The sequence below is a fragment of the Letharia columbiana genome (genome assembly GCF_014066305.1).
Source record: "Letharia columbiana isolate WasteWater2 chromosome Unknown Sc0000000_s0, whole genome shotgun sequence".
Lineage (NCBI taxonomy): Eukaryota > Fungi > Ascomycota > Lecanoromycetes > Lecanorales > Parmeliaceae > Letharia > Letharia columbiana.
The window spans coordinates 858,139-883,773 of NW_023501036.1; the positions used below are offsets into that span (position 1 = coordinate 858,139).

At 49.2% G+C, this 25,635-nt stretch overlaps 13 protein-coding genes across 13 annotated transcripts; 7 read left to right on the forward strand and 6 right to left on the reverse strand.

Annotated features, from left to right (window-relative positions):
• Positions 1–72: 72 nt before the first annotated feature.
• HO173_000274 (uncharacterized protein) lies at positions 73–1,772 on the forward strand (the record flags this gene model as incomplete). Its single annotated transcript, XM_037302224.1, has 6 exons — positions 73–232; positions 303–823; positions 882–1,358; positions 1,420–1,552; positions 1,610–1,685; positions 1,748–1,772. The coding sequence occupies 6 exons, from the start codon at positions 73–75 to the stop codon at positions 1,770–1,772; spliced, it is 1,392 nt and encodes a 463-aa protein (XP_037170803.1).
• A 293-nt stretch (positions 1,773–2,065) lies between these two features.
• HO173_000275 (uncharacterized protein) lies at positions 2,066–2,958 on the forward strand (the record flags this gene model as incomplete). The annotated part of the gene is made up of 5 exons (XM_037302225.1): positions 2,066–2,288; positions 2,347–2,441; positions 2,493–2,516; positions 2,600–2,724; positions 2,784–2,958. 5 exons carry the CDS (start codon positions 2,066–2,068, stop codon positions 2,956–2,958), a joined length of 642 nt encoding a protein of 213 aa, XP_037170804.1.
• Positions 2,959–3,590: 632 nt separating this feature from the next.
• On the forward strand, positions 3,591–4,963 carry HO173_000276 (uncharacterized protein; the record flags this gene model as incomplete). Its single annotated transcript, XM_037302226.1, has 8 exons — positions 3,591–3,603; positions 3,658–3,689; positions 3,753–3,863; positions 3,916–4,003; positions 4,055–4,432; positions 4,482–4,566; positions 4,625–4,769; positions 4,823–4,963. 8 exons carry the CDS (start codon positions 3,591–3,593, stop codon positions 4,961–4,963), a joined length of 993 nt encoding a protein of 330 aa, XP_037170805.1.
• A 396-nt stretch (positions 4,964–5,359) lies between these two features.
• HO173_000277 (uncharacterized protein) lies at positions 5,360–6,172 on the reverse strand (the record flags this gene model as incomplete). The annotated part of the gene is made up of 4 exons (XM_037302227.1): positions 5,360–5,491; positions 5,548–5,637; positions 5,706–5,823; positions 5,931–6,172. 4 exons carry the CDS (start codon positions 6,170–6,172, stop codon positions 5,360–5,362), a joined length of 582 nt encoding a protein of 193 aa, XP_037170806.1.
• Positions 6,173–6,690: 518 nt separating this feature from the next.
• HO173_000278 (uncharacterized protein) lies at positions 6,691–7,002 on the reverse strand (the record flags this gene model as incomplete). Its single annotated transcript, XM_037302228.1, has 1 exon — positions 6,691–7,002. The coding sequence occupies one exon, from the start codon at positions 7,000–7,002 to the stop codon at positions 6,691–6,693; it is 312 nt and encodes a 103-aa protein (XP_037170807.1).
• An 85-nt stretch (positions 7,003–7,087) lies between these two features.
• On the reverse strand, positions 7,088–8,771 carry HO173_000279 (uncharacterized protein; the record flags this gene model as incomplete). The annotated part of the gene is made up of 7 exons (XM_037302229.1): positions 7,088–7,217; positions 7,272–7,497; positions 7,554–7,659; positions 7,743–8,062; positions 8,137–8,208; positions 8,261–8,488; positions 8,627–8,771. The coding sequence occupies 7 exons, from the start codon at positions 8,769–8,771 to the stop codon at positions 7,088–7,090; spliced, it is 1,227 nt and encodes a 408-aa protein (XP_037170808.1).
• Positions 8,772–9,300: 529 nt separating this feature from the next.
• HO173_000280 (uncharacterized protein) lies at positions 9,301–9,852 on the forward strand (the record flags this gene model as incomplete). Its single annotated transcript, XM_037302230.1, has 3 exons — positions 9,301–9,478; positions 9,541–9,597; positions 9,665–9,852. The coding sequence occupies 3 exons, from the start codon at positions 9,301–9,303 to the stop codon at positions 9,850–9,852; spliced, it is 423 nt and encodes a 140-aa protein (XP_037170809.1).
• A 484-nt stretch (positions 9,853–10,336) lies between these two features.
• Positions 10,337–11,634, forward strand: HO173_000281 (uncharacterized protein; the record flags this gene model as incomplete). The annotated part of the gene is made up of 5 exons (XM_037302231.1): positions 10,337–10,569; positions 10,620–10,664; positions 10,720–11,011; positions 11,076–11,203; positions 11,253–11,634. 5 exons carry the CDS (start codon positions 10,337–10,339, stop codon positions 11,632–11,634), a joined length of 1,080 nt encoding a protein of 359 aa, XP_037170810.1.
• Positions 11,635–11,647: 13 nt separating this feature from the next.
• Positions 11,648–13,383, forward strand: HO173_000282 (uncharacterized protein; the record flags this gene model as incomplete). The annotated part of the gene is made up of 4 exons (XM_037302232.1): positions 11,648–11,905; positions 11,955–12,229; positions 12,278–12,753; positions 12,806–13,383. 4 exons carry the CDS (start codon positions 11,648–11,650, stop codon positions 13,381–13,383), a joined length of 1,587 nt encoding a protein of 528 aa, XP_037170811.1.
• A 69-nt stretch (positions 13,384–13,452) lies between these two features.
• Positions 13,453–14,218, reverse strand: HO173_000283 (uncharacterized protein; the record flags this gene model as incomplete). Its single annotated transcript, XM_037302233.1, has 2 exons — positions 13,453–13,939; positions 13,998–14,218. The coding sequence occupies 2 exons, from the start codon at positions 14,216–14,218 to the stop codon at positions 13,453–13,455; spliced, it is 708 nt and encodes a 235-aa protein (XP_037170812.1).
• Positions 14,219–14,915: 697 nt separating this feature from the next.
• On the reverse strand, positions 14,916–17,924 carry HO173_000284 (uncharacterized protein; the record flags this gene model as incomplete). The annotated part of the gene is made up of 13 exons (XM_037302234.1): positions 14,916–15,130; positions 15,186–15,291; positions 15,343–15,422; positions 15,476–15,519; positions 15,578–15,606; positions 15,658–15,675; positions 15,727–15,757; positions 15,824–15,842; positions 15,895–15,961; positions 16,011–16,046; positions 16,105–16,683; positions 16,734–17,171; positions 17,223–17,924. 13 exons carry the CDS (start codon positions 17,922–17,924, stop codon positions 14,916–14,918), a joined length of 2,364 nt encoding a protein of 787 aa, XP_037170813.1.
• Positions 17,925–19,202: 1,278 nt separating this feature from the next.
• On the forward strand, positions 19,203–21,693 carry HO173_000285 (uncharacterized protein; the record flags this gene model as incomplete). The annotated part of the gene is made up of 4 exons (XM_037302235.1): positions 19,203–19,253; positions 19,316–20,440; positions 20,498–21,546; positions 21,609–21,693. The coding sequence occupies 4 exons, from the start codon at positions 19,203–19,205 to the stop codon at positions 21,691–21,693; spliced, it is 2,310 nt and encodes a 769-aa protein (XP_037170814.1).
• A 490-nt stretch (positions 21,694–22,183) lies between these two features.
• Positions 22,184–23,439, reverse strand: HO173_000286 (uncharacterized protein; the record flags this gene model as incomplete). The annotated part of the gene is made up of 5 exons (XM_037302236.1): positions 22,184–22,312; positions 22,367–23,047; positions 23,104–23,160; positions 23,219–23,232; positions 23,352–23,439. 5 exons carry the CDS (start codon positions 23,437–23,439, stop codon positions 22,184–22,186), a joined length of 969 nt encoding a protein of 322 aa, XP_037170815.1.
• Positions 23,440–25,635: the final 2,196 nt, after the last annotated feature.

Here is a 25,635-nt window from a genome sequence, read left to right on the forward strand (position 1 = left end):
CCCCACGGTGGAGTGGCACAGCCTGCGCCTCCAGCAATTGGTCACGGTCCAAGCAACTTGTTTGGTGGCATCATGGCAAACCCTCCGGGGCAGGGTAACCCTGGCTTGGTGCCACCCTCGCAGGATCAGCAGCAGCAGCAAGGTCCACCTCCCCACCAGATGCCTCAACCTCAGCAAGGATTGCAGTCCGGTCCTTATCAGGGAAACTATCCTCAGCCGCCAGTAGTGAACGGTAAGACGCAAACGTTTATGGGATTAGGATCGTCGTTGGTAGCCCGTCCAATGCTGACGTATGTATACAGGTTACGGATCGCAAGCGCAGATTGCTTCCCCAGGTCCTGGCAAGCCACGCAACAACCGCGGGCCTTTGGGCCATACGAATACCCCGCAGCAGTCTCAACCTATGTCTTATTCGGGAGCTTCCCCTCAAATGGGAAGACCAAGCCCTCCTCCGCCGTTCCACAACGTTGGCAACATGCTTGCAGACCTGGATCCTGATCAAATGAGGCCAGAACAGAAACGTGATGGGAACGATTGGTTCGCAATCTTCAACCCCAATGTGCGACGGGTGTTGGATGTTGACCTCGTTCATAATCTTCTCCACGAGAGTGTTGTTTGCTGCGTACGTTTCAGCCGCGACGGAAGATATGTGGCCACTGGCTGCAATCGCTCGGCGCAGATCTTCGAAGTCTCGACTGGCAACCAGGTTACTAAACTACAGGACGATTCAGTCGACAAGGACGGCGACCTGTACATTCGAAGCGTATGCTTCAGTCCTGACGGATTGTACCTCGCGACTGGTGCAGAGGACAAGCAGATTAGAGTAGGTCTCTCAATGCCTTGTGTTGATGTCAAAGGTCTGACTAATCCTCTACTATAAGGTTTGGGATATTCAAAGTCGTACTATCAAGACCACCTTTGCGGGCCATGAGCAGGATATCTACTCTCTAGACTTCGCTAGCAACGGCAGACACATCGCTTCTGGAAGTGGCGACCATTCAGTCCGCGTTTGGGACATGGAGTACAACCGCGAGTCTCTCAATCTTATGATCGAAGATGGCGTCACAACCGTAGCGATCTCCCCTTCAGGCGACTATGTCGCAGCGGGCTCCCTTGACAAGAGCGTTAGGGTCTGGGACGTACGCAATGGCCACCTCATTGCCAGACTGGATGGTATGGATGGCCACAAAGATAGTGTTTACTCTGTGGCCTTTGGACCGGATGGCGAAACCTTAGTTAGTGGCAGTCTGGACAAGACCATCAAGATGTGGCAACTCTCTCCTGACAATAGAGGAGGCATGATGGGAGGTGGAATGATAAGAGGTGGGAGGTTGGTGAGGACCTTCGAAGGTCATAAGGTAAGCGAGGCCCTCCGCTCGCGCGAACGATCGAAGGCGGATCCTAATACAAACCCCGCAGGACTTCGTTCTCAGTGTGGCACTTACTCCAGATGGCGAGTGGGTACTGAGTGGTTCGAAGGACCGTGGGGTCCAATTTTGGAACCCACGCACTGGCGACACACAATTGATGCTTCAGGGCCACAAGAATTCAGGTACGATGTTTGTCCTTAGCGGACTAAGACTTTTGCTAACAGCTGTCCACTACCCAGTCATCTCCGTTGCTCCAAGTCCTCAGGGTGAGTTGTTTGCAACAGGTAGTGGAGATATGCGTGCTAGGATTTGGAAGTAAGTTGCCTCTGCATCTCGTCCTTGCATGGCACCAGCGTACTAATTCCGAACCACTACAGATATGGAGCTTACCGGGGCACTTAGACATTAGTCAAGAAGAGGGCCGGTGTTAGAGGGACTGGGTGGACTGTACTCGCAGAATTCAGACGATCGTTTTCTCAGCAAATTTCAATGGAGGCGGTCTTCGTTAGATACCAGGAATAGGTGAATTGTCCAATGGATTAGTATCCCAGTAATCGTATCGTTGCGAAACCCTGCCCTATCGACTCCTGGCCTTATAAAAAGCAATTTTCGGGCGATTAAAAAATGTGTCTCACAGTTATTGAAGAAAAATGAATGACTAAAGCTGGCTCTTTGCCTGCCAAAATGTACCGCCAATGCATGACCAGCTAGATTATTTCTTGACGCTCTACGACTTTACGGTGCAATGGCTACTTGAGCCTACAGTAAGCGCGGTTGGCGCGCTCCTATTCTCAACCGAGCCTTCTCCCACAAAAGTCGTACTAAGATTTGATTTGATATCCATTGCAGAACTACATTCCAAGATGACCGAACACCTGCAATCGAACGTGTCTCAGGACCTCGTCTGGGAGATATGCCGTATGTTTCGGTATGCCATCACTTCGTATGGACCTCAGTCCTAATGAATCAATGCCAGGTCCGAACAACGCATTCTTGGTGAAGCGCAAAAGCGGAGGGGGTTCCCAATTCTCGAGAGATCCTCTCAACTTGATGAACAAGCACTCTAGGAAGGTAGGCTGCAACTCCCAAGCTCACTTATTCAACGACTGACGATAACCCTAGTATGCCGGCTTCGTCAATAACAAGGTACGCAATACTAGTGCTCTCGCACCAAAAAATGAATGCCTAGATCGCTCGAGAATGGAAGCTGATTGCTCTCCTTGGAGTAGGCCGTTGGCATTCATCCTGCAGAGAAAGGCGGCGTGACGTTGGCTACCAAAAAGACAAAGCATCTCAATCGACCCGCAGTCAACAAGAACGAGGTCTCGTGGAGCGGGCAGAAGTCGGGACCAAAGTCAGTCACCGCTGTACGATCCCGAAGTTTGGAGTTCAAATCTGCTGACCAGCTGGCAGAATTTACAAAGGTATCGTCAATTACACAGCGAAGCAAGGCTACCGAGCAGATCTTCGTCAAGAGGCCGTTGCTCGCGCCAGTGCTATCCGCGAATCACAGAGACCAAAGAAGGAAGATCCTGAACCGAAAATTCGCGGCTCAAAAGCAAAGAAGGCGGAAGAGAAGTCTACGTGATGAGTCTTGAAGGGAGATGTGACAGGGCTCTACCATGCTGCCACATTGCGAGGCAGTACCCAGCTCGATCTTAGCCCACACGCAATACAATATGGAGTCGATGCATTTCTTGCGACCGCTCTGCTTTGTATGAGAGGTATGCTGAGCGTTGGGGAGATGGTGTTGTGCTAGAGACCTTGTAAAGCCGCACAAAATACCAACATGATATGAGAGTCTTTGCTCAGATGGACGACGTATTGGCATAACGTTAGAAATGTGAAAGTTAAGGTAGGCATCGTAGACAGGTAGGTAGTAGCTCCATAAGTCGATAACCCAAAAAGCAGATTCTGAAGTCTGTCAACGGTCAAACTCAAAGCGCCTTAGTGCCAGTCGGCCGTTCATGACCCCGCGAGCCCCGCCAAAAACATTCAGCTTTCTTACTTTGGTGGGGTTTTAGGGGCTTTAGGGGGGGTTTCTCCGGCCAACCTCCAACCAACGCATTCGATCAACCTCACCGACTGTCCGACAAAACCTCTTTCCTCTTAATCCAATCTACCCGTTGCTGGTAGCGAAGTCAAATACGTTTTCTTCAAGTCCTCAAATTACTGACGGGCAATTGCAGAACATCTCGTACCTCATCTCACTCAGTCAAGATGGTCAAAGCAGGTAGGCATTGCCGTTAGCACAACGTTGGCGTTCCCTTTTCTGACAGCTGTCCAGTCGTTCTTGGGGCCTCTGGTGGCATTGGCCAGGTAGGGAGCTCTTTGCTGAAACATGTCAAGCAACTAGATCAGTGCTGACGTTGCTTCGCCCAGCCCCTCTCCCTTCTCCTGAAAGCCAGCCCATTGGTCGATGAGCTCTCACTCTACGATGTTGTCAATACTCCTGGCGTCACAGCCGATCTCTCTCACATCTCCTCAATAGCCGTATGTGCCCCTAAAGAGAGTCATTTAAGGTCTGGTAACTAAGAGACAACAGAAAATCACGGGATATCTACCTGCTGATGATGGCTTGAAGAAGGCCTTGACTGGAGCAGACGTCGTACTCATCCCTGCTGGCATTCCTAGTCCGTAATTCGAGCTTCAAGCCACGCATTCAAGAGCTGACGGAGAAACAGGAAAGCCTGGCATGACCCGTGATGATCTCTTCAAGATTAATGCTGGCATCGTTCGCGACCTCGTCAAAGGCATTGGAGAGTACAGCCCAGAAGCCTTCATCTTGGTCATCTCTAACCCAGTAAACTCTACTGTTCCCATTGCTGCCGAAGTCATGAAGCAGGCCGGCAAATTTGACCCAAAGCGTCTGTTCGGTGTCACCACTCTGGATGTCGTCCGCGCCGAGACTTTTGTTCAGGACATCACTGGCGAGAAGGACCCTTCCAAGACCGTCATCCCTGTCATTGGTGGTCACTCTGGCGAAACCATCGTACCTCTTTTCAGTCTCGCAAAGCCTGCAGTTAAAATTCCGGCAGAGAAGCTCGCGCCTCTAATCAAGCGTTCGTCACTAGCTTCCTGAAGGTAGTCATCTTACTAACCAGAGGTTAGGTGTCCAATTCGGCGGAGATGAGGTCGTCGAGGCTAAAGGGGGCGCAGGATCCGCAACTCTCTCCATGGCATACGCCGGTTTCCGGTAAGGACGTTCATGGTCCCTCGTCAGGCGCATGACTTGCTAAACTTTCTGCACCTAGCTTTGCGGAGAAGGTGATCAAGGCTGCTAAAGGCGAGAAAGGAATCGTTGAGCCGACGTTCATCTACCTACCAGGTGTCACTGGCGGCGATGCAATCGCCAAAGAAACTGGTGTTGATTATTTCTCTGTACCTGTCGAGCTCGGGGTACGTCTGCAACGACCTTCCTCCCAAACTGATGTGTATTAATTGTGCTTTAGCCCTCTGGAGCGGAGAAGGCCAACAATATCCTCCCACAAGTAAATGATGACGAGAAGAATCTTCTCGAGGCTTGCAAAACCGGGTTGAAGGGCAGCATCGAGAAAGGTGTCGAATTCGTGCACAACCCACCGCCAAAGTGATTCACCCATATGTCGGCTTCTCGTTTGTCTCGGCTTCCCCACTTCTTTGATACTTTATTTCATGTCTCCCACATTCACGATCCCTCAAGTGTCTACCCCAAAAGCATTATAGGTAGCAAAGTTTGGCTAAGATCATCTCACTGATCGAAGCATTTCCAAGTAGGCTATGAGATCCCGCTCAAACAATTGCGCAGGCATCAGCGGGCAGCAGGGTTATATTTCTTAGCTTCTAGAAGTCTGCAAGCTCACGATAGAGACTATAAGCAAGGCTTTTAGACATGAATTCACGGACATCTTTTCCACATGTCTATCAAATGCTTTTGGTCGTCATCGCTAGCAAATCGAACACCAACCATGCCGCTAAGCATCAGTGAAAAGCAATGCAGATGATGGGTATCAAGATTTAGCAGTGATAGTCTTGATCTGAAATGTTGCAGCTGGAAGTTCTGAAGTCTCCGCTTGCACCATCGCGTTGATCCCCATGCTTGCCAATGTCCCTCGAATAATACCACATGGAAACCAGAGAAACTTCAAGGAGCGTTAGCATGCTAGCAATCTGGGCTCCATAGCAATCTGGGCTGTACCGGTTGCGCGCGGTGTACTGCTTCCGACGACGACACCATGCTCATGCGTGAGAATGGTTTGAAGCTGTTGTCGGTGAGAACGTAGACACCCTGCATACCCGTTGATCAGCAAACCCTACATGTTCGGTTCCTGAAAGTAAAGTGTAGACAATCCATACTCGGTGGTTCGTCTTCAGGTTGTCGATCTGCTTCCTGAATACCAGCGTCCACATGTCCTTGCACAAGAACTTAATCACGTCCAATGTATCTGTGAATCGTGGCCGATCTCTCGAGAACCTGTCCGCAACACCCAATCATGAGCAAGCAAGATTTCTTGATCGTGGTTTCCTGTAAGCCTCTCCCATCTTGCTCGCTCAGCACACACAGCAAAGACGCCGCCTCACCTCTCAACAAGCCCTTGCCCAACTCTATAACCTAGCGTCTCCAACCTCCGACAAGCAGCCTCCTTCTGTCCATCTTCGTCCAAGGCCTTCAAGCCATCTTGTTCCGGGTTTGCAAGCTCGCTGGCTAGTCTGTAAGCCATCGGGACCATTTCGATTAGAAGCAGATCCATGCAAGATGCGTTGAGAAAGGTTGCGTAAGGATCCGAGGCATTGTATGGGGGAAGTGGTGTCTCGAAGGACATCGGGACGGCGGGCTGGGAGAAGAAGGACTTTTCCGCGTCATATGGGATTGTGAGACCTCGATACGTCAATGATCATTTTCGGCGTGAAGGAATTGCGGCAGAGATACGTTATGTGCGTACCGTTTAGGTGGGAGGTTGAATACGTTTCAAATGCCAAGAAAATGAAACGAGTCGAACGAAAAATTTCGTCTCCAAAGAGCCTCATTGAGCTTGGATATCATGTAAAGGATTGTTCGTCAATACTATCTAAGACGCTCAAGCCAACGCAGTTGGGGTATGTATGCGAAAAAGCTGTCCGTGCATTTCCTTCCAAGCCTCGAAACCAGTAATTTGAGCAGCTCCTCCGCTGTTTGGAAGACTCCAGAACCCCTTGCAAATGCCGCTCCTATCTCATGCGCCCTACATCACCCTGACAATAATGGTGCACATACCCGTCGCGAGAAAGAAACGAGCTTGTGCCGAATTTAAAGGAAAGAGACCCAGGGGGTTCCTGGCCCCAAGACCTGGACACATCAGACTCATCGTGGCTGCGTGTACTCTTTCGGCGTATGATTTGGGGTGGTGAAAGGGTTCGAAGATGGTTGTCTTGGAACACCTCCATTCTCTCCATTTGTCCTTAAAGGCACGTTTTCCAGTCCAGGGAGTTTGCCGAAGCCACTCGAGGATTTATGGACCAGTTGCTGCCTTTTGGGGCCTCTTGGTGGATCGTCGTCCTCATCACTGCTCAGAGTCAGGTCGACTACCTGACCTGCAGATCGCTTATTACTGGGCGGCGGTAGTGGTGCTGAAGAAGTCGAATGTTCTCTCGATGAGATCGGAGGCGTTCGCATGAGTCCTGGCTCCCGAGAGACCTCCGTTTTCACGGAAGCAAGTCGCGGCAGATCTCGAATTTCTACGAGGTCCTCTTCACCATCGCTACTGGTGCGTCCGTTGCTGGTTCTCGGTGACGGGGCGCCCCCTGCAGTTTGGGGACCATGTACCATTGGGCTCAATGGTAACTTGGTCGACCGACTTCGGTGTCGATTTCAAGATATCGGCTACATACCTGCATATTCGTGTTAGCCACAATCCATCGACAAGTCCAGAAAGGGTCACTGACTGGTCGACTTGTAGATGTTCGTAAGCAGCGGCTTTATTACAGACAGGGCAGGTCCAAGTGGGGGCTTGCTCTTGGAGTTGAAGGAAAGACGAGGCATCGAAACACTGATTGTGACTGCAGACCGATGAACGGCAGGGCACATCGATCCTCAGCGTCGACAATGGACATTTCAATGACATTATTGAGGATGTTGCTACGATTTCCGTGTCTTCCGATCTGCTTATCACTGAAAATCGATGGTCAATATTGTCAAGGTTGATTCCTGGAGTTGAGACTACCTACTCTCACGTACGACTTGCTCTTTCGCTATTGTTTTACCAGACTTGAGCTTCGCAACCAGTTCTTCCACGGGATGACGCTTAACAAGATTGACCACTATCAGAAATCTCTGTAAGTGACCATTAGCTAGTACTCTTGACTCTTAGGATTTCATTACGGGACTGCATCTCATCGTCGTCCAAAAAGACTCACCTTCTTGGTGAGTGCGTATGTAACTATCATGTGGTTATCGTAACCTGGTTTGGGCCGCAGCATTGTGGTGACATCCACAGGTCTCGTTGTCCCCGGCTTGTTTTTGAGGCCCCTGAAATTGGCTTTTACTTCATCTTGATTGATCTTAATCTCAAGCTGATAGGGGAACTCAATGTCGACTTTTGAGAATGGCGACATGGGTTCTGAAGCAGAGTATATCATGGCTCTTGTAGAACCATCCTCACTGAGTCTCTCCGCAATGTCGGCACGAAGATTGATTATCAAATTGACTGTATCTCTTGTCTGCTCTCGGGCTGGAACTTTGTGATTAATCACAGACGTCAAAAAAACACGGACCACTGAATATGAGCATCGGGAACCTAACCTAACGCACCTTTACAATCTAATACTGGCGACAGAGGTTCCAGTATCGAGTAGAAAGGACTGGCTTTGAATTGGGGAGGTCCTAAACTTATGTGAGCACTGTGACTGTAAAAACGCATCAAGGCCGTACATACTCGGCCCTGTTCCATTTATGCTTGGTGCCATATTGTGCGATCCAGGTCTGATAGAGCTGCTGAAAGAGTGCTGGTAATGGTTTGGTGTTGGTACCGAATTATTCGGATACGTGCGAGCAGCAGACGGCGAGGGGGATAGGCGGATTGGATCTAGATCCGGGTTGTTAACGAGGCTCCGGAGACGACTGAAGCCTTCTATGTCGTTATTGTTTCCGTAGCTGTAGAGTTCTGGAAATGGAGTAGGCACGGTCAGCTTATCGGATGGCCTATAACGTTGTTTAAAGTACTGGCCACAGAAGTCTCATATCCACAGTGCTTTTTTGGATAGACCAATTTGATTGTGAAGCCGTGCTGTATGAGACTCACTATTGATGATCCGCGTTTGCATAGCAGCTTTGGCGCCTGAGACTGGAAGGCTTTCCTTTTTCAATATTGTCTTCAGTTGATTGTTCATCAGTGTCTTCACCTTGGCAGACACAATATCGGGGTTGAGGGCGCCTGCGGAAGCCATCTTGGAGCGACGTGAGCGTTTTGGAAATGATCAGTAAGAAGGGCTTCTCGGCCTGAGAAGGCGAAGACGTGGGGTGTTGTAACCCAATTTTGACATGTAGGAAGAGAGAGGATTTAAGAGGGAATACCAAATCTTCTTGAACTCCAATTGCTGCAGGTTTGGGCTAAGTGCTGAGACAATGACGCTGAGACGGTTCTGTAGTGTAGAGGTTGAGAGAGTGATGTGAAAGTGCGGTGGAAATTCCGCGCATAAAAAAACACTTCACTTACTCCACAACCCCCCAAAACAGCCTTCCTTTCAAACGTCTACTTCATGCCAGAACCGTCAACGCGCAGATAGCTCGGACTTCCCTAATATTCCAAATAATGGTTTAGATTCTTCGCCAACTGCACACGGAAGAAAACAATCTTTCCACCCAGGCATTACAGCATCGCCCACTCCACTCCTTCACTGCTGCAGCAGAACAGAGTCGTCCCACACAGAGCATACAACGCCACTTTGAATACCGAGATCTACACTTTCCACGGGCATGGCTAAGGGTCTAAGATCAAGCCGAAACAAGGCAAACAAATCAAAGCTGCGATCCAATGTCTTTGGACCCGCGGAAAGTGCAAGGAAGGAGCGGTTGTCAGCCAAACTGATTGAGCTCGCCTCAAAGATCCAGTCAAATCCTGAGGAGGACCTGAAGATGGTGGATAGAGAAAAAGGTTGGCGTCTCCATGAACAGTCGCTACGGACCCAAGAGTTCTCTGACTTTGTGGACGCCTAGTGACAGAGCAGGAGATCGCTAAGGAACCAGAGGCACACGTCCCTGCAAGCGAAGAGGGTAGGCTTCCCTTTCCGGAGCCTTCACTTGTAGCTCGACGTGCTAACGCATCTCATTACATCTACAGAGATGGATAACGATCAAGCAAAACAACCCAGCTCTACAACGGAGTTGGTATCCAGAAGCACTAGCCGGGTACAGAAACGAGGACGAGGCAAAGCAAGAGCTTCGATGGTTTTTCCTATCTACAAAAAAGGAAAGAGGGTTGGACCACGCTTGAGCGCGAGGGACAGAAAGAAAAGTCTAAGACCTTGAATTGTGTGGGTTTGCCCCAGTTGGACTGTATGCTATGACTTGTGCACCGGCGCCCCATAGATGAGTAGCACAGATGAGTAGCACAAACTATGAAGGTTGCTGTTCTGTCTCAATGTTCTGGAAGCGTGCCCTGTCGGAGTATTTCGTCTTTCACCCAGACTGTAGAGCCAGACCGAGCGAGATACGACCAAGCACGACCAAGCACGATCAAGCACGACCAAGCGATCAAGCGATAAAGCGAAAAGCTTTAAAGCGATACAAGTAGAGTAACTGGGGCTCTGGCTAAGGCTGACGGGAGATCTTCGCCGGCGTAGAGGTGCATGAGCGCCATGAGGCTTCCCGGACCGCATAATAGCAGACTCGAAACATTGAGAAGATACAAACTTATGCTTGGGAAATCACTAAAAGTGGTCAGCATTACTTAACCTTGTCTACTGGCAATGCCCGTAAGAAGTATATGCCTTCTTTGGTCAGCAGCCACAAAATGATCAAGGTCATCAAGCATGCTTCTGTCATGTCGCGAAGCCTTTCCTTACTGCTCTTGACCCTCGCAAATCTACTGATACCCATATCTATCTTTATCTTTGCAACCGGTTTCTTTCCTTACAAACCTTTTATACCAGGCAGGGCCACCTTCCAGGACCCGAACAATGGCGGCCAACTTGCATCAGCACCGTTCGACAAGGTCATATTCATGGTGGTCGATGCGCTCAGAAGGTTGCCTCCCATTCTACATCAGCGTCAATCAATCACACTAATTCTCCTAGTGACTTCGTCTACTCTCCCGAGTCGGGCTTCAAATTTACTCAAGCGTGAGCTATCAGTGTGGTGCATCTAGTGTCTCTAGACGCTAATTTACTTTCCCAGCCTCATAAGATCCGGCGCTGCCATGCCTTTCACCGCCCATGCAACTTCGCCTACCATTACCATGCCCAGAGTCAAAGCAATCACCACCGGATCCATCCCCTCCTTCCTTGATGTAATTCTCAACTTTGCCGAGTCGGACACGACTTCCAATCTTGCAAGTCAGGATACTTGGCTCGCTCAATTGAAGGACAAGCAAGGAGGAAAGCTGGTCATGTATGGGGACGATACCTGGCTGAAGTTGTTTCCCGATACCTTTCTTCGTGTCGATGGTACTTCAAGCTTTTTCGTATCGGTCAGTGGTTGTTCTTTTAAGGAAATGTACAGTAGAAATAGCAGTACTAAGAGTCAATTGCCAGGATTTTACCGAAGTAGATCATAATGTGACGAGGAACATTCCGTCAGAGTTGAAGCGGAGCGACTGGAATGGCATGATCATGCATTATCTAGGCCTTGATCACATTGGGCATAAATCCGGACCACGAAGGTAGCCCTCATACGAGATCATGTTTGACCAGGAGCACTAATTCACCCAGTCCTCACATGGTTCCGAAGCAGTCAGAAATGGATGGCATTGTCGAACAGATATACAGAGCAATTGAGACGGAGGAACATCTCCACTCCACGCTCTTTGTCCTGTGCGGCGATCATGGCATGAACGACGCTGGGAACCATGGGGGCTCGGCAGAAGGCGAGACCTCTCCAGCACTGGTATTCATGTCCCCGAAGCTTCAAACCATTTCCCAAGGCTCCGAATCCCCGGTCGCCTTGCCCGAAGCCACGTTCAGCTACTACAACACGGTAGAACAGTCCGATATCGCCCCCACTCTTGCTGGCTTACTGGGCTTTCCAATACCGCTCAATAACTTGGGCGTGTTCATACCAGATCTCCTGGGCTTTTGGGAAAAAGGTTGGTGAGATCTAAAGAGCAATGTCCGCAAGGGGACTTCGGCTGATGACCCTTGTAGACGTAAGAGTAGGCCTTCTCTTGCAGAACGCTCGACAAATCTTAAATATTGTCCGCGGCGCTTTCCCCAGACTATCATTCAGCGAAGCCGAAACGCTGGATGACTGTACTTTGGCAATGTCCGCTGGAGAGACGCTGAGCTGTCTTTGGTTCGACGCAGCAAGCCTAGTAGATGTTCCCAGTCACATCGACACGGCTGCAGCGCTGCATGCGTTGACAAGGGTCAGTAACAGGGTGGGCCTTCATCTATTCGACTGCTGAATGATCGCAGTTCTCCAAACACGCTCAAGATGTCATGAGCAGCACTGCGAGTAACTACAATCTGTCGAGACTCGGTATTGGTATTGGTCTAGCCGCACTGGCAACGGTTGCAGGGACAGCGACTGTCTCTACAGCCTTGCTCGAAACCCAAGCGACCGGACTGTGGATCTCACTCGTTTTCACTGCATATGGAATCATGATGTTTGCAACCAGCTACGTTGAAGAAGAACAGCACTTCTGGTACTGGGCTTCTTCCAGCTGGCTTGGATGGCTGCTTTTGAAACGGTAGGACTTGCATTCGATCGTAAAGTGTGACTTGTTAATGTCGTACAGGCGCAATGCTGCGACGCTGCCAGGCTCGTGGGAGCTCTGGTTTGCAGCTTCGCTGCTGGTACTATTGCGAATCGTTCGCGCCTGGAATCAGACAGGTCAAAAGCATGCCGGGGAGCCAGACATCGCAAGAACTTTCCTCCCAGCACACAACATATTACTGTGGCTTCTTGTGCTCGTAACATATCTTGATGTTATCCAACGCCTCTCGAGGAGGGCCTTACCATGGGCCTCTCGCCACCTCGCTACAGCAGCTTCCCTAGCTTTAGGCATTGCAGCACTGGGATTCAAAGTTGCGTTTACGAAAGCTGATGCTCCAGAACTCCTCGAAGGCCTCGGATATCTTTGTGTAAGACCTTTCGAACAGGCATCGTTAGTAGCTCAGGCAAGAGCCATATTCACAGGTATTGCTATCATGACGGTGCTGACCAGCTTTCCTGCGGTATACCAAAGGGTACGGGGAGGGCGAGAAAGCAAAGGTAGAGGTCAACTCAAGCCCATTGGGAAGTCCGCTCACTGAAATCACTCCAGATATCTCGCGGCCTGTCCACGACCTCTTCACACTTTTTTTCCTCACCCAATCCCGAGCCACCAACGTCCCCCTTTTTCTTTTGTTCGAAGTTCAATACCAAGCGCTGGATTCCCTTCGACTCTCGGGTATCGATTTGACATTGACATCTCTGCTTTTTCAACACGTATCATTCTTTGCCTTTGGCGGCTCGAACGCCATCTCCTCGATTGATCTTTCCAACGCTTACAACGGTATCGATGGATACAACGTAGTGGCTGTGGGTGTGTTGACTTTCTGCGGTAATTGGGCGGGTCCCTTGTGGTGGACGTCCGCAACAGCGCTGCTTTTGTCCAGGCGAGATAAGCAGCATCAGAAATGGATTCGGCATCTGTCCTTGCTCTCTACTTTTGTCTCGAGTAGCCTTCTGTTTGTAATGCTTGCATGTACAGCTTTGCGAGCGCATTTGTTCATCTGGACGGTCTTTTCGCCCAAGTATCTCTACAGCATAGCGTGGAGCATGGGGCAACATCTCTGTATTAATATTGGCTATGGTAGCCTGCTTTTCTGGATAAGCTCCTGGCAGATTGGAGCTCAATAATAGACCACATGTATAATCAATCATTGCAAGTCTTGGATAGCTCAGAATTCAGAGATGGGCTCTCAAAGTTCAGTTCAAACCTTGGAAAAGGTCATCAATAGCATTGACTGGCTTCCTCTGCCTCTGCCTCTTAGTAGGCGCTGACGATGCACACGGCTTGAAGCCAGCAATGGCGTTGCCGGGTTCTGGTTGCGGTGATTCAATCTCACCGTTTGCTGTTTTTTTAACTCCTGGGCCAGCTCCTTCCCTTTCACGAAGGCGCTTTTCCGCACCCCTACCGCGTTCTGGTCCGGTGAGAATGTCGAACGCAAGGGCGGAATATACCCCCACATCAGTCGCGTGGCTCGAAGTAGTTCTCCGCACAGCTTCACCAAAATCCTCAGACAGATTCAAAGGAAAATTGTCTTTGCTGTCCACAAGCTCCATTGCAGGATCCATTCGGTCTTCGGCTTGGTCAGTATAAGGGGCCACAAGTCTCCGAATTCTAGAAAGCTCTGCAACAAGTGTCAGGCCAAGCGATGAAAATTGACTATCTTGGATTAGTTGAGTGAAACACCTGAGGAGAGATTAGACCGGAGTCAAAGAGGCAACCACATTAACCCCTTCTAACTTACGCGTAGCACCTCGGCAGCAAGACTTGATACATGTGTTTCACGCGGGCTTGAGCACGCAAAATGTCTCTCGCTTGAATTTCGTGTATCAACTTGCTCAAGCAGTGCTTCAGCATGGAAAACCATTTCCACCACTTGGAGTGCCGATGCTGGTTCTTGTTTCGATGATGTAGCAGATGGAAGGTATGAGTCGCTACCTGCATTTGGGTAATTTCCAAGTCCATTTTTTCAGAGATGGCCGTCACAATGATATCATTTGCGTAAGCCGATGCCCGATTCCCTCATTATTCTAATTATGGCGCTGACAGAGATGATGGACAGCAGGTCGAGAAAACTGTCTCGCCTGTCCTTTAAAAATTCTGATTATTCTGGTTAGGTCACGTGCTTCCAATCCGACTATGGCGAGCTACCTACGCTTTGATGGAACAGGCAATTCAGGAACTCCGTCAGGAGTCATAATGTGACTGGCTGCTCTGAGGTGTTGAACAGCTACGAGTAAAATATAGTGACGAAGCTACTCAAGCGACGAGATGCCTCTATGTCTCTCCCCTCCAGCCACAAGCCATCGAACATCACGAAAAAATCCCCCTAGAACAAAATAGAACCAGCGAAAGAAGCGAAATTTAATACCACATCACCGATAGCTGCACACTCGTGTATACAGCCCCTCTCAAACACATCAAGGCCTCCAATTCGATCCCTTATACAATTGAGATTTCTTTCTTTCTTGTTCGACGACACCAACAGGCCATTATTCTAGGGCAAAATGAAGCGACTGGTGATGACGGCAACGCTAGCTGTGACTGTCTCTGACGGCGTTCAAGGAAGCTACGGATGATGCAAGTCCGATAACATGATCCTTGGCATCGGGCGATATTCTCGAGCTAAGCGGATCTGCGCCAGACGCTTCTCCTCTCCCAGCTACAATGGAGTCCCTCCATAGTCTGGGTAGCACGGACCTCTGGAGCTCCCATAGGGACCAACGGCATAAAAAGCATTTGGCTCGGTTCTATAGTCGTGATGATGGGTTTCGTATGAATCCTCCATCTCGGCAAGCCGAGTGCCGCGATCATACTGGGACCGACGTCGTCGTTGCTCGTCGCGAAAGTTTTGACCGGCTCTGGGCGCGAAAAGCCCTGCAATCGAGCAGTCAGTTTGCAGAAGAGGCTGAACAGGTTTCATGCAACTGACCAACATGCTCTGCATTTTCAACACTCCGACGCATCTTTGATGGATTGTCTGGGCCTGGAAATTTGTCTTCGGTGCCAGCCTTGGGACCAGTGCCAGTGTGGTAGATCTTTCAAGACTTAGTCAAACTGGTCTCTCGATCGCAACAGGGTGAGTGTACCTTTGGGCGAAAAGACGGAAGCTCGAGCATGACGGAGCTATTGCGGAATTTCTGAACTAGGCAGTCTCTGCCTTGGATAGCTGCTACATGTCAGAATGAAACCTAGGAAAGCATACTTGTAGAGCGAGCGTACTGGCATAGGAGACCTCGGCGACCTTGTCACTATTGTAGCAATTCCTAAGCCCATATCAGTGATTGTGCCGGTTAAAAAGATGTTGATAGATCGTTCTCTCACCAACGGTGGCCGGCTCTAGCATTCACGAACTGTATTTGGGTGAGCCTTCTATCTTTCATGTGGTTGTAACAACTACTAACATCGATGATGGAGTAAGGCTGTTCAACAATTAGCGTTCTGGAAGTTGATTTCCTAAAATTTCTACTTACGTCCTCAAAATTGATGAAAGCATAGCCAACACTGCAAAGGCCAAAGATTAGACCATTTAATAACATTGACTGCCCCAGCAGATTATAGAAAACTTACTTGCAGTTGTTTGCAAAATCTACGTTAATTTGATTAGCGGCAAGCGTCGAAGGACGAGCAAGAGAGCATACCAATCCGTAGATACATGAAGTCGTACTTGCCGAAGCTGCTTTCATCCACGATGTCCTTGAGCAGAGCCTAAGTAATGTAAGTTCAAGCGCGAGTATAGAGCTGTTCCACGATGTACTTGATCAATCTTGTTGGGGATATTTCTCAGCATGATCTGCCATTGATGGTCAGCTTGTCTTGGAGATCGAGTAAGGAAGGAGTAAGTATTATACGGTTGTGCGAACATCGATTCCCCGGCGAATACGATCAATATCTACGATGTTATGGTGCCCTGACCCATAGTCGTGGGATTGACGCCCACCAATCTTGCTTTGGCCCCTATTTTGTGGGGGATAGTATCCTTGACGCTGATGTACTCGTAGAAGTGTGGGTGTTCCACGCTCTTGTCCAATAGCACCGGGGTTGAACGGGGACCAGATCGGCGATTGAAACCCTGAGTTCAAGAAAGGGCTGTAGTTTGGATTTGGACTCCAAATAGGACTCTGATTAGAGGTTCCGCCCACGTAGCCTTGGCCGTGACTGTGGTGAGACGATGGTGTATGCTGCTCATTGAAGTCTTTGCGATATGCAAGAGGCCGACTAGCGGGGGCCGAGTGAGGATGCTGAGAATTCGATGAAGAGCTTGAGGTCTCTGGACCATAGGTGTCCAGGCGATCAAACGGGCTCATGCTAGCAAAATCACTCTCCAAGCTCGTCTCCTGTCCTATAATAAGAGGACCAGGTGACTTTGACAGGCTTTGTGTTAGTTCTTCCAGGTCAGGCTGGTAGGGAGCTATGCTCAAGGTACACATCTGCGTGAGTCAGCCATCTGCAAGTACCCGGTTTTGGGGGCAAATCTCACGGCGAAATTCGAACCATTCATACGCAACAAAGCGTTGTCGATTGTGTTGACGTTAGAGTACTCTGCTCGATAAGCCGCTACCGAGGCCTTTACTATGCCTAGTTCGAAGGCTATTATAGAGCCATACTTTTCAAGCGCCTCTTTGATGCGATGTCCAATCGCCACGACATCAAAGTTTTGAGGCAGTCCTGCGTACTCGGCCTTCACCAGGACTTGTCCCTCGTACTCTGAAACAGGAGAGAGCCGGAACTTCTCTGGATGAAATTTCAGGGCAAAATGCTTTGGTAAGATGTACTGAACGTCCCATTCACGGCGGTATGTTTTGATGGTTGAAAACGCTTTGTCACTGTCACGAATATCCGCAAATTTGACGTAGAATAGGCCAGTGACAGCCAACTCAGCAAACACGACATCATTCGGGGGTGAGGTGACATTGTGCTATGCCCCTGTCAGTCGTCTCACAGGAATGGGATTTCGACAAAAACTTACACCCAAAAGCTTTTCGATCTCCTTCGCGGAAGTAGCCTTACTCACTGGGCCCGCCATCAACGACCTCGATTTTGGGACATCGGTAGAGAATTGCCCCAGCCTGATGGATCCCACATTGGTGACCAGAGTGCCGAAAGCAGAGCCTGCCGGCTGAGTTGTGGGGGAAATGGTAGTGTTATTTGAACCAGATAAGAAACTCTTCTTGCCAATCGGACCGTATTGGAGGTTGTTTGAGCGAGACATGGGCGAAAGGAAATCCAGACCTTGTATACCGATACCGCAGATTGGAGCCGAGAGGGGATACTGGAATGTGCTAGAGCTTGAGGTGCCATTGCTAGAGACACTCTCGATCAAGCTCGTAGGAGTGAACGTGGAAGCATTGGGCGATAGCTTGGACCCATCGCCAGAGCTTTGAGTGTTTGAGCTCAAACTTGGAACCGAGAGGAAGGGATCTTGCGATCCAGGCAACGTGGAGTTGCCAGCTTTGCCATTCGGGCCGAAATTGGACTGTTCACGAGCAAGAACAAAGGGTGGTGGTACCCTCGCTCTCACGATACCCTGGTTAACGTGCTTGAGATCCTCAAGGACCTGATCTGGGGAGAAAGGAGAAAGCTTCGTTGCTGGGGTACCGTGGTGTGACTCGACCTCTTCGGACGAATTTGGGCTAGCAGAGGGGGCATTACGGTCATGAGTGCATGCCATGATTGTAAAGTGGGCCTGTTTGAGGGCAGGAACAGTATCTGTCTGGCAAATGGCAGCAACGCCAGGACAGGAAAGAAGGAGGTATAAACCGTCGTGGTCGTTTGAACGATGACAGAGACAAAGGTGTGCTAAGAGAAGCTTCTCACAGCTGGAGTCGTTTTTGGATATGTCCAAGGGAGAAGGCAACAATAGTTGCAAGCATTCAGTTGGCAGACGAAGAGTGTGCAAGAATGTGCATTAGGGGACACAAAGATGTATGGCAGAAGAGGGGCCAAGGGGGAAGGAAGGTTGTTCATCGATACGATACGGTACTAAAGAAGGCTGATACGGGATGGTGACAATCTCCATTCGGAGAGCCATCGAGTTAAAGCATGACAAATAAGGTAGCTAAGATACCTTGTCGTCTTACTTGTCATCGAACAAATCCGAGTCTCGGGCCATCACTGAAGAGGGGTTCTGGTTGAGGTGCACAAGCAAGACCCTGCTGCGTCTGGGCTCTCTCATTGCCCCAGGACAGTCTACAAGATTCAGGAAAGATCCGCATCACTGGAACGCTTTGATGCTTTAGCAGCCTCAATTCAGTCGGAAGCCCATTTTCCACCGACCATGAGGGCAAGCGTCGCGTTCAGTATTGCATTCACTGCACCGACGGAAGCCTGCTCTCAGGTGACACAGGAGAAGGCATGTGTAGTGTTTACCTGCAGTTGGAGTTTTAGAATGCCGGAATCAAGTCAAAAGCAAAGCGTTGAAGTGAACGCATAGCTTGGTTTCGGATGAGTATCAGATGCGTTGGTTAAAGACTACGAGTAGTGACATCAATCGGAGATTGAGAAGAGAGAGGCAGGCTTGGTTGCGTATATGTACGGACGGAGGAAAGTACTAAAGGACGCAGGGAACTTCGGCTAGGATACTAGCTTTTTCTAAGCGCTGCGCCCGCCATCATCGGGATCGCTAAAGTAAAGTAAGTACCTTAGGGCAGCCCGGGCAATTCGTGCCGAATCGATGTCCGCGTACTCTGTACCTTAGGTACCTACATTGTTAGGCTACTGTACTTTACTTACCTACTTCACCAGCTTGATAGTTAGTTGAGACCGAGGGCCGCCTGCGCTTCTTAGACAGTGAAGGACTCCATTCGCGGAGTCCTTCAAAAATATTGGTGATGAGAATTCATGATCACATTGACAACGATATGCCCCATTTCCTATCCCTGCCAGTGTCAACCTAGCACCCCTTGGTGGCTGAAAGCAAGCCGATGTAATGCATCCAACGTTCATTAAAATGCCGTCTGTAATTGATCCTCGAATGGAGCTGGATTATGCTGTGCAGCAGGTAAGTAGACATGCTATATCATTGATGAATGTTGTAGCCTGACTAACACCTACGCCTTACAGATTGTGCAAGCACCCTCCGACAACGAATACTTCAACCAGCTTCTTCCCGCAATCAAGGACGCAAGCAAAGGCGGCCAAAGTCATCAGCTTCTGCGATCCTTGACACAATACTCCGCAAACCGCGAGTCGGAAATTGAACGAATATGCAACACGAACCACCAAGGCTTCGTCAGCTCAGTCAATCAGTTGCTCCACGTACGCGAGGGGACCATCGGCCTAACCTCCGAGATCCTCGCTCTTAACCATTCCATTCAATCAAGCACCGAGAAGCTGGCTGAGCAGAAGAAGGCTCTTGTTGACTCGCGCGGGGTGCGACAAAATATAGACGAAGCTACCCAAGCTCTGCGTGATTGCTTGGATGTCCTTCGATTAGCCAATCAGGTTCACGATCTTCTGAGTAGAAAAAGTCGTTATTCGGCATTGAGAGCTCTTGATGAGCTTCAGAGTGTCCATCTCAAGGAGATAACGCAGTACAAAATTGCGGAGATGATCCAGAAATCAGTTCCTGCCACCAAGAAGCTCATCGCGGAGGCTGTGATGACGGATTTGAACACATGGCTCTTCCGGATCAGAGAGACCTCGCAATTCCTGGGTGAGGTGGCCTTTTACCATACTGAACAGAGAAGGACCCGGCAGAAGGACCGAGCGGAGGCACTACCCGACCTCAGCAATTTCAAGCTGAACTTTGCCATCGAGCTAGTTTCTGATGAGACCGAGGAGTTTGACATCCTAGACAATGAAGATGTCCAAGTTGACTTCACGCCTTTGTTTGAGTGCCTTCATATTCACAATGCCCTTGGCCAGATTGACAGGTTCCGCGCCGAATACGCTGCCACTCGAAAGCAGCAGAAAGAGCTGCTAATGCCTTCTTCCGTGACCTTGATCGACGCAGAAAGCGCAAGCCTGAGCGAGCTGTTGGAAGGCATTGCCGGCTTCGCGATCGTCGAGAAGGCGACGATGAAAAAGACGCCGGAATTGCGCTCTGCTGTTGATGTTGACGAACTTTGGGACTCGATGTGCCAAACAGCCATCACGCTTATCTCCAAGGCATTGCACGAGGTCACCAATGCTGAGGTGCTACTTAAGATTAAAGGCGTCATCGCGCTCTTCATCCAGACTATGGAAGTACGTGAAAACTTGGGCCGCAATTCTTTTTCTTGTCACGTTGCTGATGAGGCATAGTCTTGGAGTTACCCTGTGGCCGCTCTTGATGCTTTTCTTCTAAAGCTCTTCGAGAAGTATGCCGAACTCCTGAAAAGACGTTTCAGTGATGACTTTCAAGAGATTGTCTCGACGGATGACTACATGCCAATGCCAATAAGCAAACTAGATGAGTATGACAAGGTTGTCAACGTAAGCTGGTACACACCGGACAAGCCACGCGAAGACATACGCTTCCCGTGCGTTCTTCCCTTCTCTCAGATGTATCCCCTGTGCTGCATCGACATCCGAAATTTTCTAAATCAATTCTACTTCTTCTCCGACGATCACTTTCAGCATCCAAGGGTTATCGACGAGACTCTCAAGACTTCTCTAGATGAGCTTCTCTCGGAAAGCGTCTGTCGACTACTGGTGGAAAGGCTCAATTCGCAGTATCTTGGACAAATCGTCCAAATCCTGATCAACTTAGAGCATTTCGAGATTGCTTGCCGTGAACTCGAGCCATTGCTTGCTGCTGCTAGGTCTAACGCTTCTGTTGAGGGAAGCGTTAGCCTTAGTGCTACAGAAGAGTTCCGTGGCAACAAGAAAACCGCAGAAAAACGAATATTCGAGCTCGTCAATTCAAAGATCGATGATCTTATCGGTACGGCAGAATATGACTGGATGGCACCCACGCTCGAGAAGGAGCCCAGCAATTACATGCAAACATTGACGAGATATTTGTCGAACATCATGAACTCCGTGCTCTTAGGACTACCTACAGAGATCAAAGAATTGATCTACTTCGATGCACTGAGCCACGCAGCAACTATGATACTGTCTCTTCCTCTGTCAACGGAAGTAAGGCGGATCAATCCTAACGGCGTGGCTGCGCTCGCGAAAGACGTTCAGTATCTTACTGAATTCGTGGATACGCTTGGAAATCCAATATTGCGAGAGAATCTGGACGAGCTTCAGCAAACTATCATGTTGATGCAAGCCGAGAACTCCGATGAATTTTACGACATTGCCACGAGAAATAAGAAATATGGAAGAGTCGATGCAATGAACGGCCCCATTCTACTCGAGAAGTAAGTGTCGGCAGAGCTACGACAATGGGCCGATGGTCGCGCAATATGCTAATATTCGATAGACTCACCCACACGGTGCAGAGTCCAGCTCTTCTGAAAACAGACAAATTCCAGGCCCTGTCCTCGCGCTTTGGCATGAAGTCTTGATAGCGAGTAAGGCCAGGCTGAAGACTTCAAAGTCTAATGCTAGCCAGCTTTTGCCACATACGAGGTGAAGGATCCACGCCAACTACAATCGATTTCACAGGGCTCTTGTGACTGTTTTCGAACCCCCCGGATTCATCAAGCTGCATCCGGAAAAGCCTAAACGAGTTTCCAAGAGGCTACAATAGCTGTACCAAAAACAAGTTTGGACTCACCCCGACTCAAAATAGAACTCCATGCACATAGCCGCACCATAGTCCATAAGATTCAGGAGCGCAGGCCTTGCTTCAGTGATGTTTTCATTACATGGTACATCTAGGCAGACTTTGAGACCTGACCGTCTTTAGATGCTCACATTTAGTATTTCATGCTGGCACAATATGATCGCTACGCCCTTCCACACCGTCGCTACAGTGATTTGACTCTCTTTTCATTCCCAGTGAAATCAGTTTGCCAAAGACACGGAGATACATGGCCTGCCCCGAAAAGGCGATTAACCGACTTCGTAATCTCGTTCACCTTCTGCATCTGCATCCCCTTCGCCTCCCTCGTGTCTTTGATATTGATGGCTCGTATTCTGTCCACCTGAAGGGTCCTGGCCCCTCTGATTAACTGGATACATCTTTCAGACGGTCAGCAATTATCTAGATCAAGGGCTAGGCAGCAGTTGACTTACTGGCTGTGTAGGAAGAGAGTAACTGTACAAACCCTCGAACATCTGTTGTGGTGGGTGGCCATAAGCGTTGGTAGGATCAGGTGGTACTTGAGGAGCGTATATTCCGGGCTGTGGCCTATACTCCTGCTCCTGTGCCATCTGGGCGTTCCCTAGCGAAGAATAGTCCGCATGGCCCATTTGCTGTGACGCTTGCTGAGGGTGGCCGGGTGGAGGTTGCTGTTGAACGTTGTTCGGGGGGGGAATGATTTGGCCGCCTGAAGAGGCTTGCGCTGCAGCAGAGGCCGCGCTTCCCCCTGCGCCTCCCTGACCTCCAGATCTTTTGGCGTGACTTGCGGCTTCTTCTCGGGGAACGATATCGATAAGAAAGTCAAACATGTCGGATTTTGCCAGTGCTGAAGCAATATCTGAACGCTGCAGCGTTCTACGCTTGTTTTCTTCAGCGTGAATCCATGCGCGCATCGTGAGCTCGGTAATGAAGATGTCGCATCCTTTAGCGAACAATATCGGCGCTTCAGCTGAAATCATTTTTACGTCCGGATCAGCCTTCATGACCTTCTTGATTCTGGCTAATGGAAGCTGATGGAGCTTGTAGTCATGGCTCTCATTCTCGAGGCTGTTGATGGTTTGCTGCCAGTAGGTTGTCAAAATATCGCGGTAGTTGCCACTGAGGCCTTGGCTGACCTAGAAGCTTGTCAGCTTTTGATTTGCTAGCCATTTTACTCTCCCAGATCGTTCACATTCGCCCACGTCCCCGTATAGAATTCTGGGGATGTGAAGCCTGTTTGCGCTGCCACCTGTAGCAACGATGAGCCATGTGACGAGAGCTCATCTGGCAGATTTCGTTGTACGTACCGAAGCACTCGCGCCTATTGTAAAATGACAGGATTAGCTTGGAGATTCGAGTCTAGTGAATGGATTTTCCGTTCCTACTTGCACACAGAGAATGATGTGTGCCTGTGGACAGCACGAGAGGTAGGTCACATACCGTAATGTCCCCCATTGGCGGGATCATACCGTGGAAGTGGTGGCTGGTGCTGCTGTTGCTGCCCGGAGCCCGGTGGGTTCTGATCCATGGTTGACTCCGATTGTCGGGAAGTAGTGAAGAAATTGTGAGAGGAGCTGTGATGGGCGCGCAATCGCTGCGCAAGCCTGATTGGTAGAAGGCCGAATGCTGGGGGTTATCTTTCACGAGTAATTGGAACGTGTTTTTAGATAGGTAGAGACTCGGAGAGCAAGCGAGCACGACGTGAGCACTGAGCAGCGGGCACAAAGTCGCGCTTGCGCTGTCGAGGCGGACAACGAGCGGCCGGAGGTATGAGTGTTGTTTATTAGGATCTGTGTGAGCGAATCTTTTGGAGTGGATGAGGCGTTTTGTCTTTTAAACAAGTCAGTCGGAGACAGCAAATAGACGCTCGAGGATCAACCGATCAAGCGTAAGTATACTCTAAGCTTTCTAATTTCTAGGCTCTACCTTACTCTACCTACTTAGTAAGGTGCTTACCTATGCTGTAGCTTCTCAACGACTAAAAGGTTGAACCGTAGATGTACGTATCCCTGTTGGCGGCTAGAAGAGACAGGCGGGGTAAGGTTTTTAAGGTTTCAGCCTTTAGGGGGCAGACAATGACAATAAGGTAAAGTAGGTAGGTAATATATTTAAGGTAACCCCCCGCTGCACGTTGAAGTCATTCGTTGATTATTCTAGAAGCGCATGTGAGTGTACCCAACCATTGATACTACCTACCTACGGTACTATTGTCACTTATCCGGACTCTACTTTATCATCACTGACACTCGATTCTTTTGGGCATGATGAGAAGCCTTCTTATTCTTCCCTAGTCTATCGAATCCAATGAGACTTCGACTTCGTAATTGGAAAGCTTGCTTTCTCCCTGGCTCGAGAATAAAATCACTTCTGTGCCAAGCCTCGCTGTGAGACCATTCTGGGAAACTCTTACCTTATTAGGAAGTAACTAAGAATGATCAAGAACATCAAATTTTTCTCTGATTTTCTCCATTTCTCTCTGTCTCTATCCCTAACATGTCTTAATTAATTCTTAACTTTGGCCTCGCATCCTCTGCAGCTCGACGTACTGCAAATCGACATTAAAAGAATCATCAAAAACAAAATACCGAGCGCGCTCTCTCACAGTTACACTCTCAAAATTAACTACGATCTTAGAGAAAAGCCTAAAGTCGATAGCAACGTCAATTACCTTCGTGCGATATCGCATTATAATCTCAATCTTAGCCTACGACACCTTAAAATCTTTCTTAAACTACTCTCGAAGGTATTAATTCTCTACATATTATCGAGACGTAAATGGATATCTTCAAGCCCGGTACTCCAGACCCCGATATCAAACACCCTACATTCGATGTTTACAATATATATCTACGGAAAAATTAAGGTCTCGACGCTCTAAAACGCGCTTACAGAAAAGCCGAAATAAGTTATTTTCATCTTTAACGAGAGGTTGCCGAGGATTTATATGGTGATCTCGTATATTAAATACGTCTTCAAGAAGAGCGATTCTTATAAGGGCCTATTAGTATCGAATTATAAGACGTCTTAGATTACGTATTTCACGTTGTGGAAGATTAGTGTATGGCGGTCGGTTAGCCTCAAATTAAGGATCAACTTAACTTCGTATTAGCAACTCAGCTAAAAAAGCTGGTTCCGGGGGTGTCTGCGCTTGACAGTTAGACACCTCTATTTGGACCTAAATAGGGCCCCGTAGGGCCCCCGTAGGGACGTCGCTCCTAACACTTCGAGACTTTGTTATGTACGGCGATTCGATATAGAGATCTTAAGGCTATTTATAAGCAACTTCGGATTTATAATTGATGATCGTTGTAAGGAATTTCTTCAGGGGGATTATAGTTATGATCTTGACGAAGCGGACGACCTTATATCGATCTCAAAATGGGCTTTATGTAAATAATTTCGAGCTTGCGAGGACGGCCCCTCCGGCAGGAGCCCCCGGAGGGCCCTCGGAGAGCCCCCGGAGAGTAGGGGGGTTTAGGGGGTCTCCCCTTAATAGAATTGGTATTATGCAGTAGTAATCTTCTCAGTCTTCTCAGTCTTCTCACCTCCTCGGCAAGTTTTCCACTACTGGGTAGCCCCGCGCCCCAGCACATATTACTCAACGTCTCTTGTTTCGAGTCCCCTATCCTGATGGCGCCGGTTCATCCGCTTCCGAGGAGCAAGCGACGTGGCGACGTGTTGTTGACCCACAGATACTAAAGTAAATCATTAATTCTACTCCTAG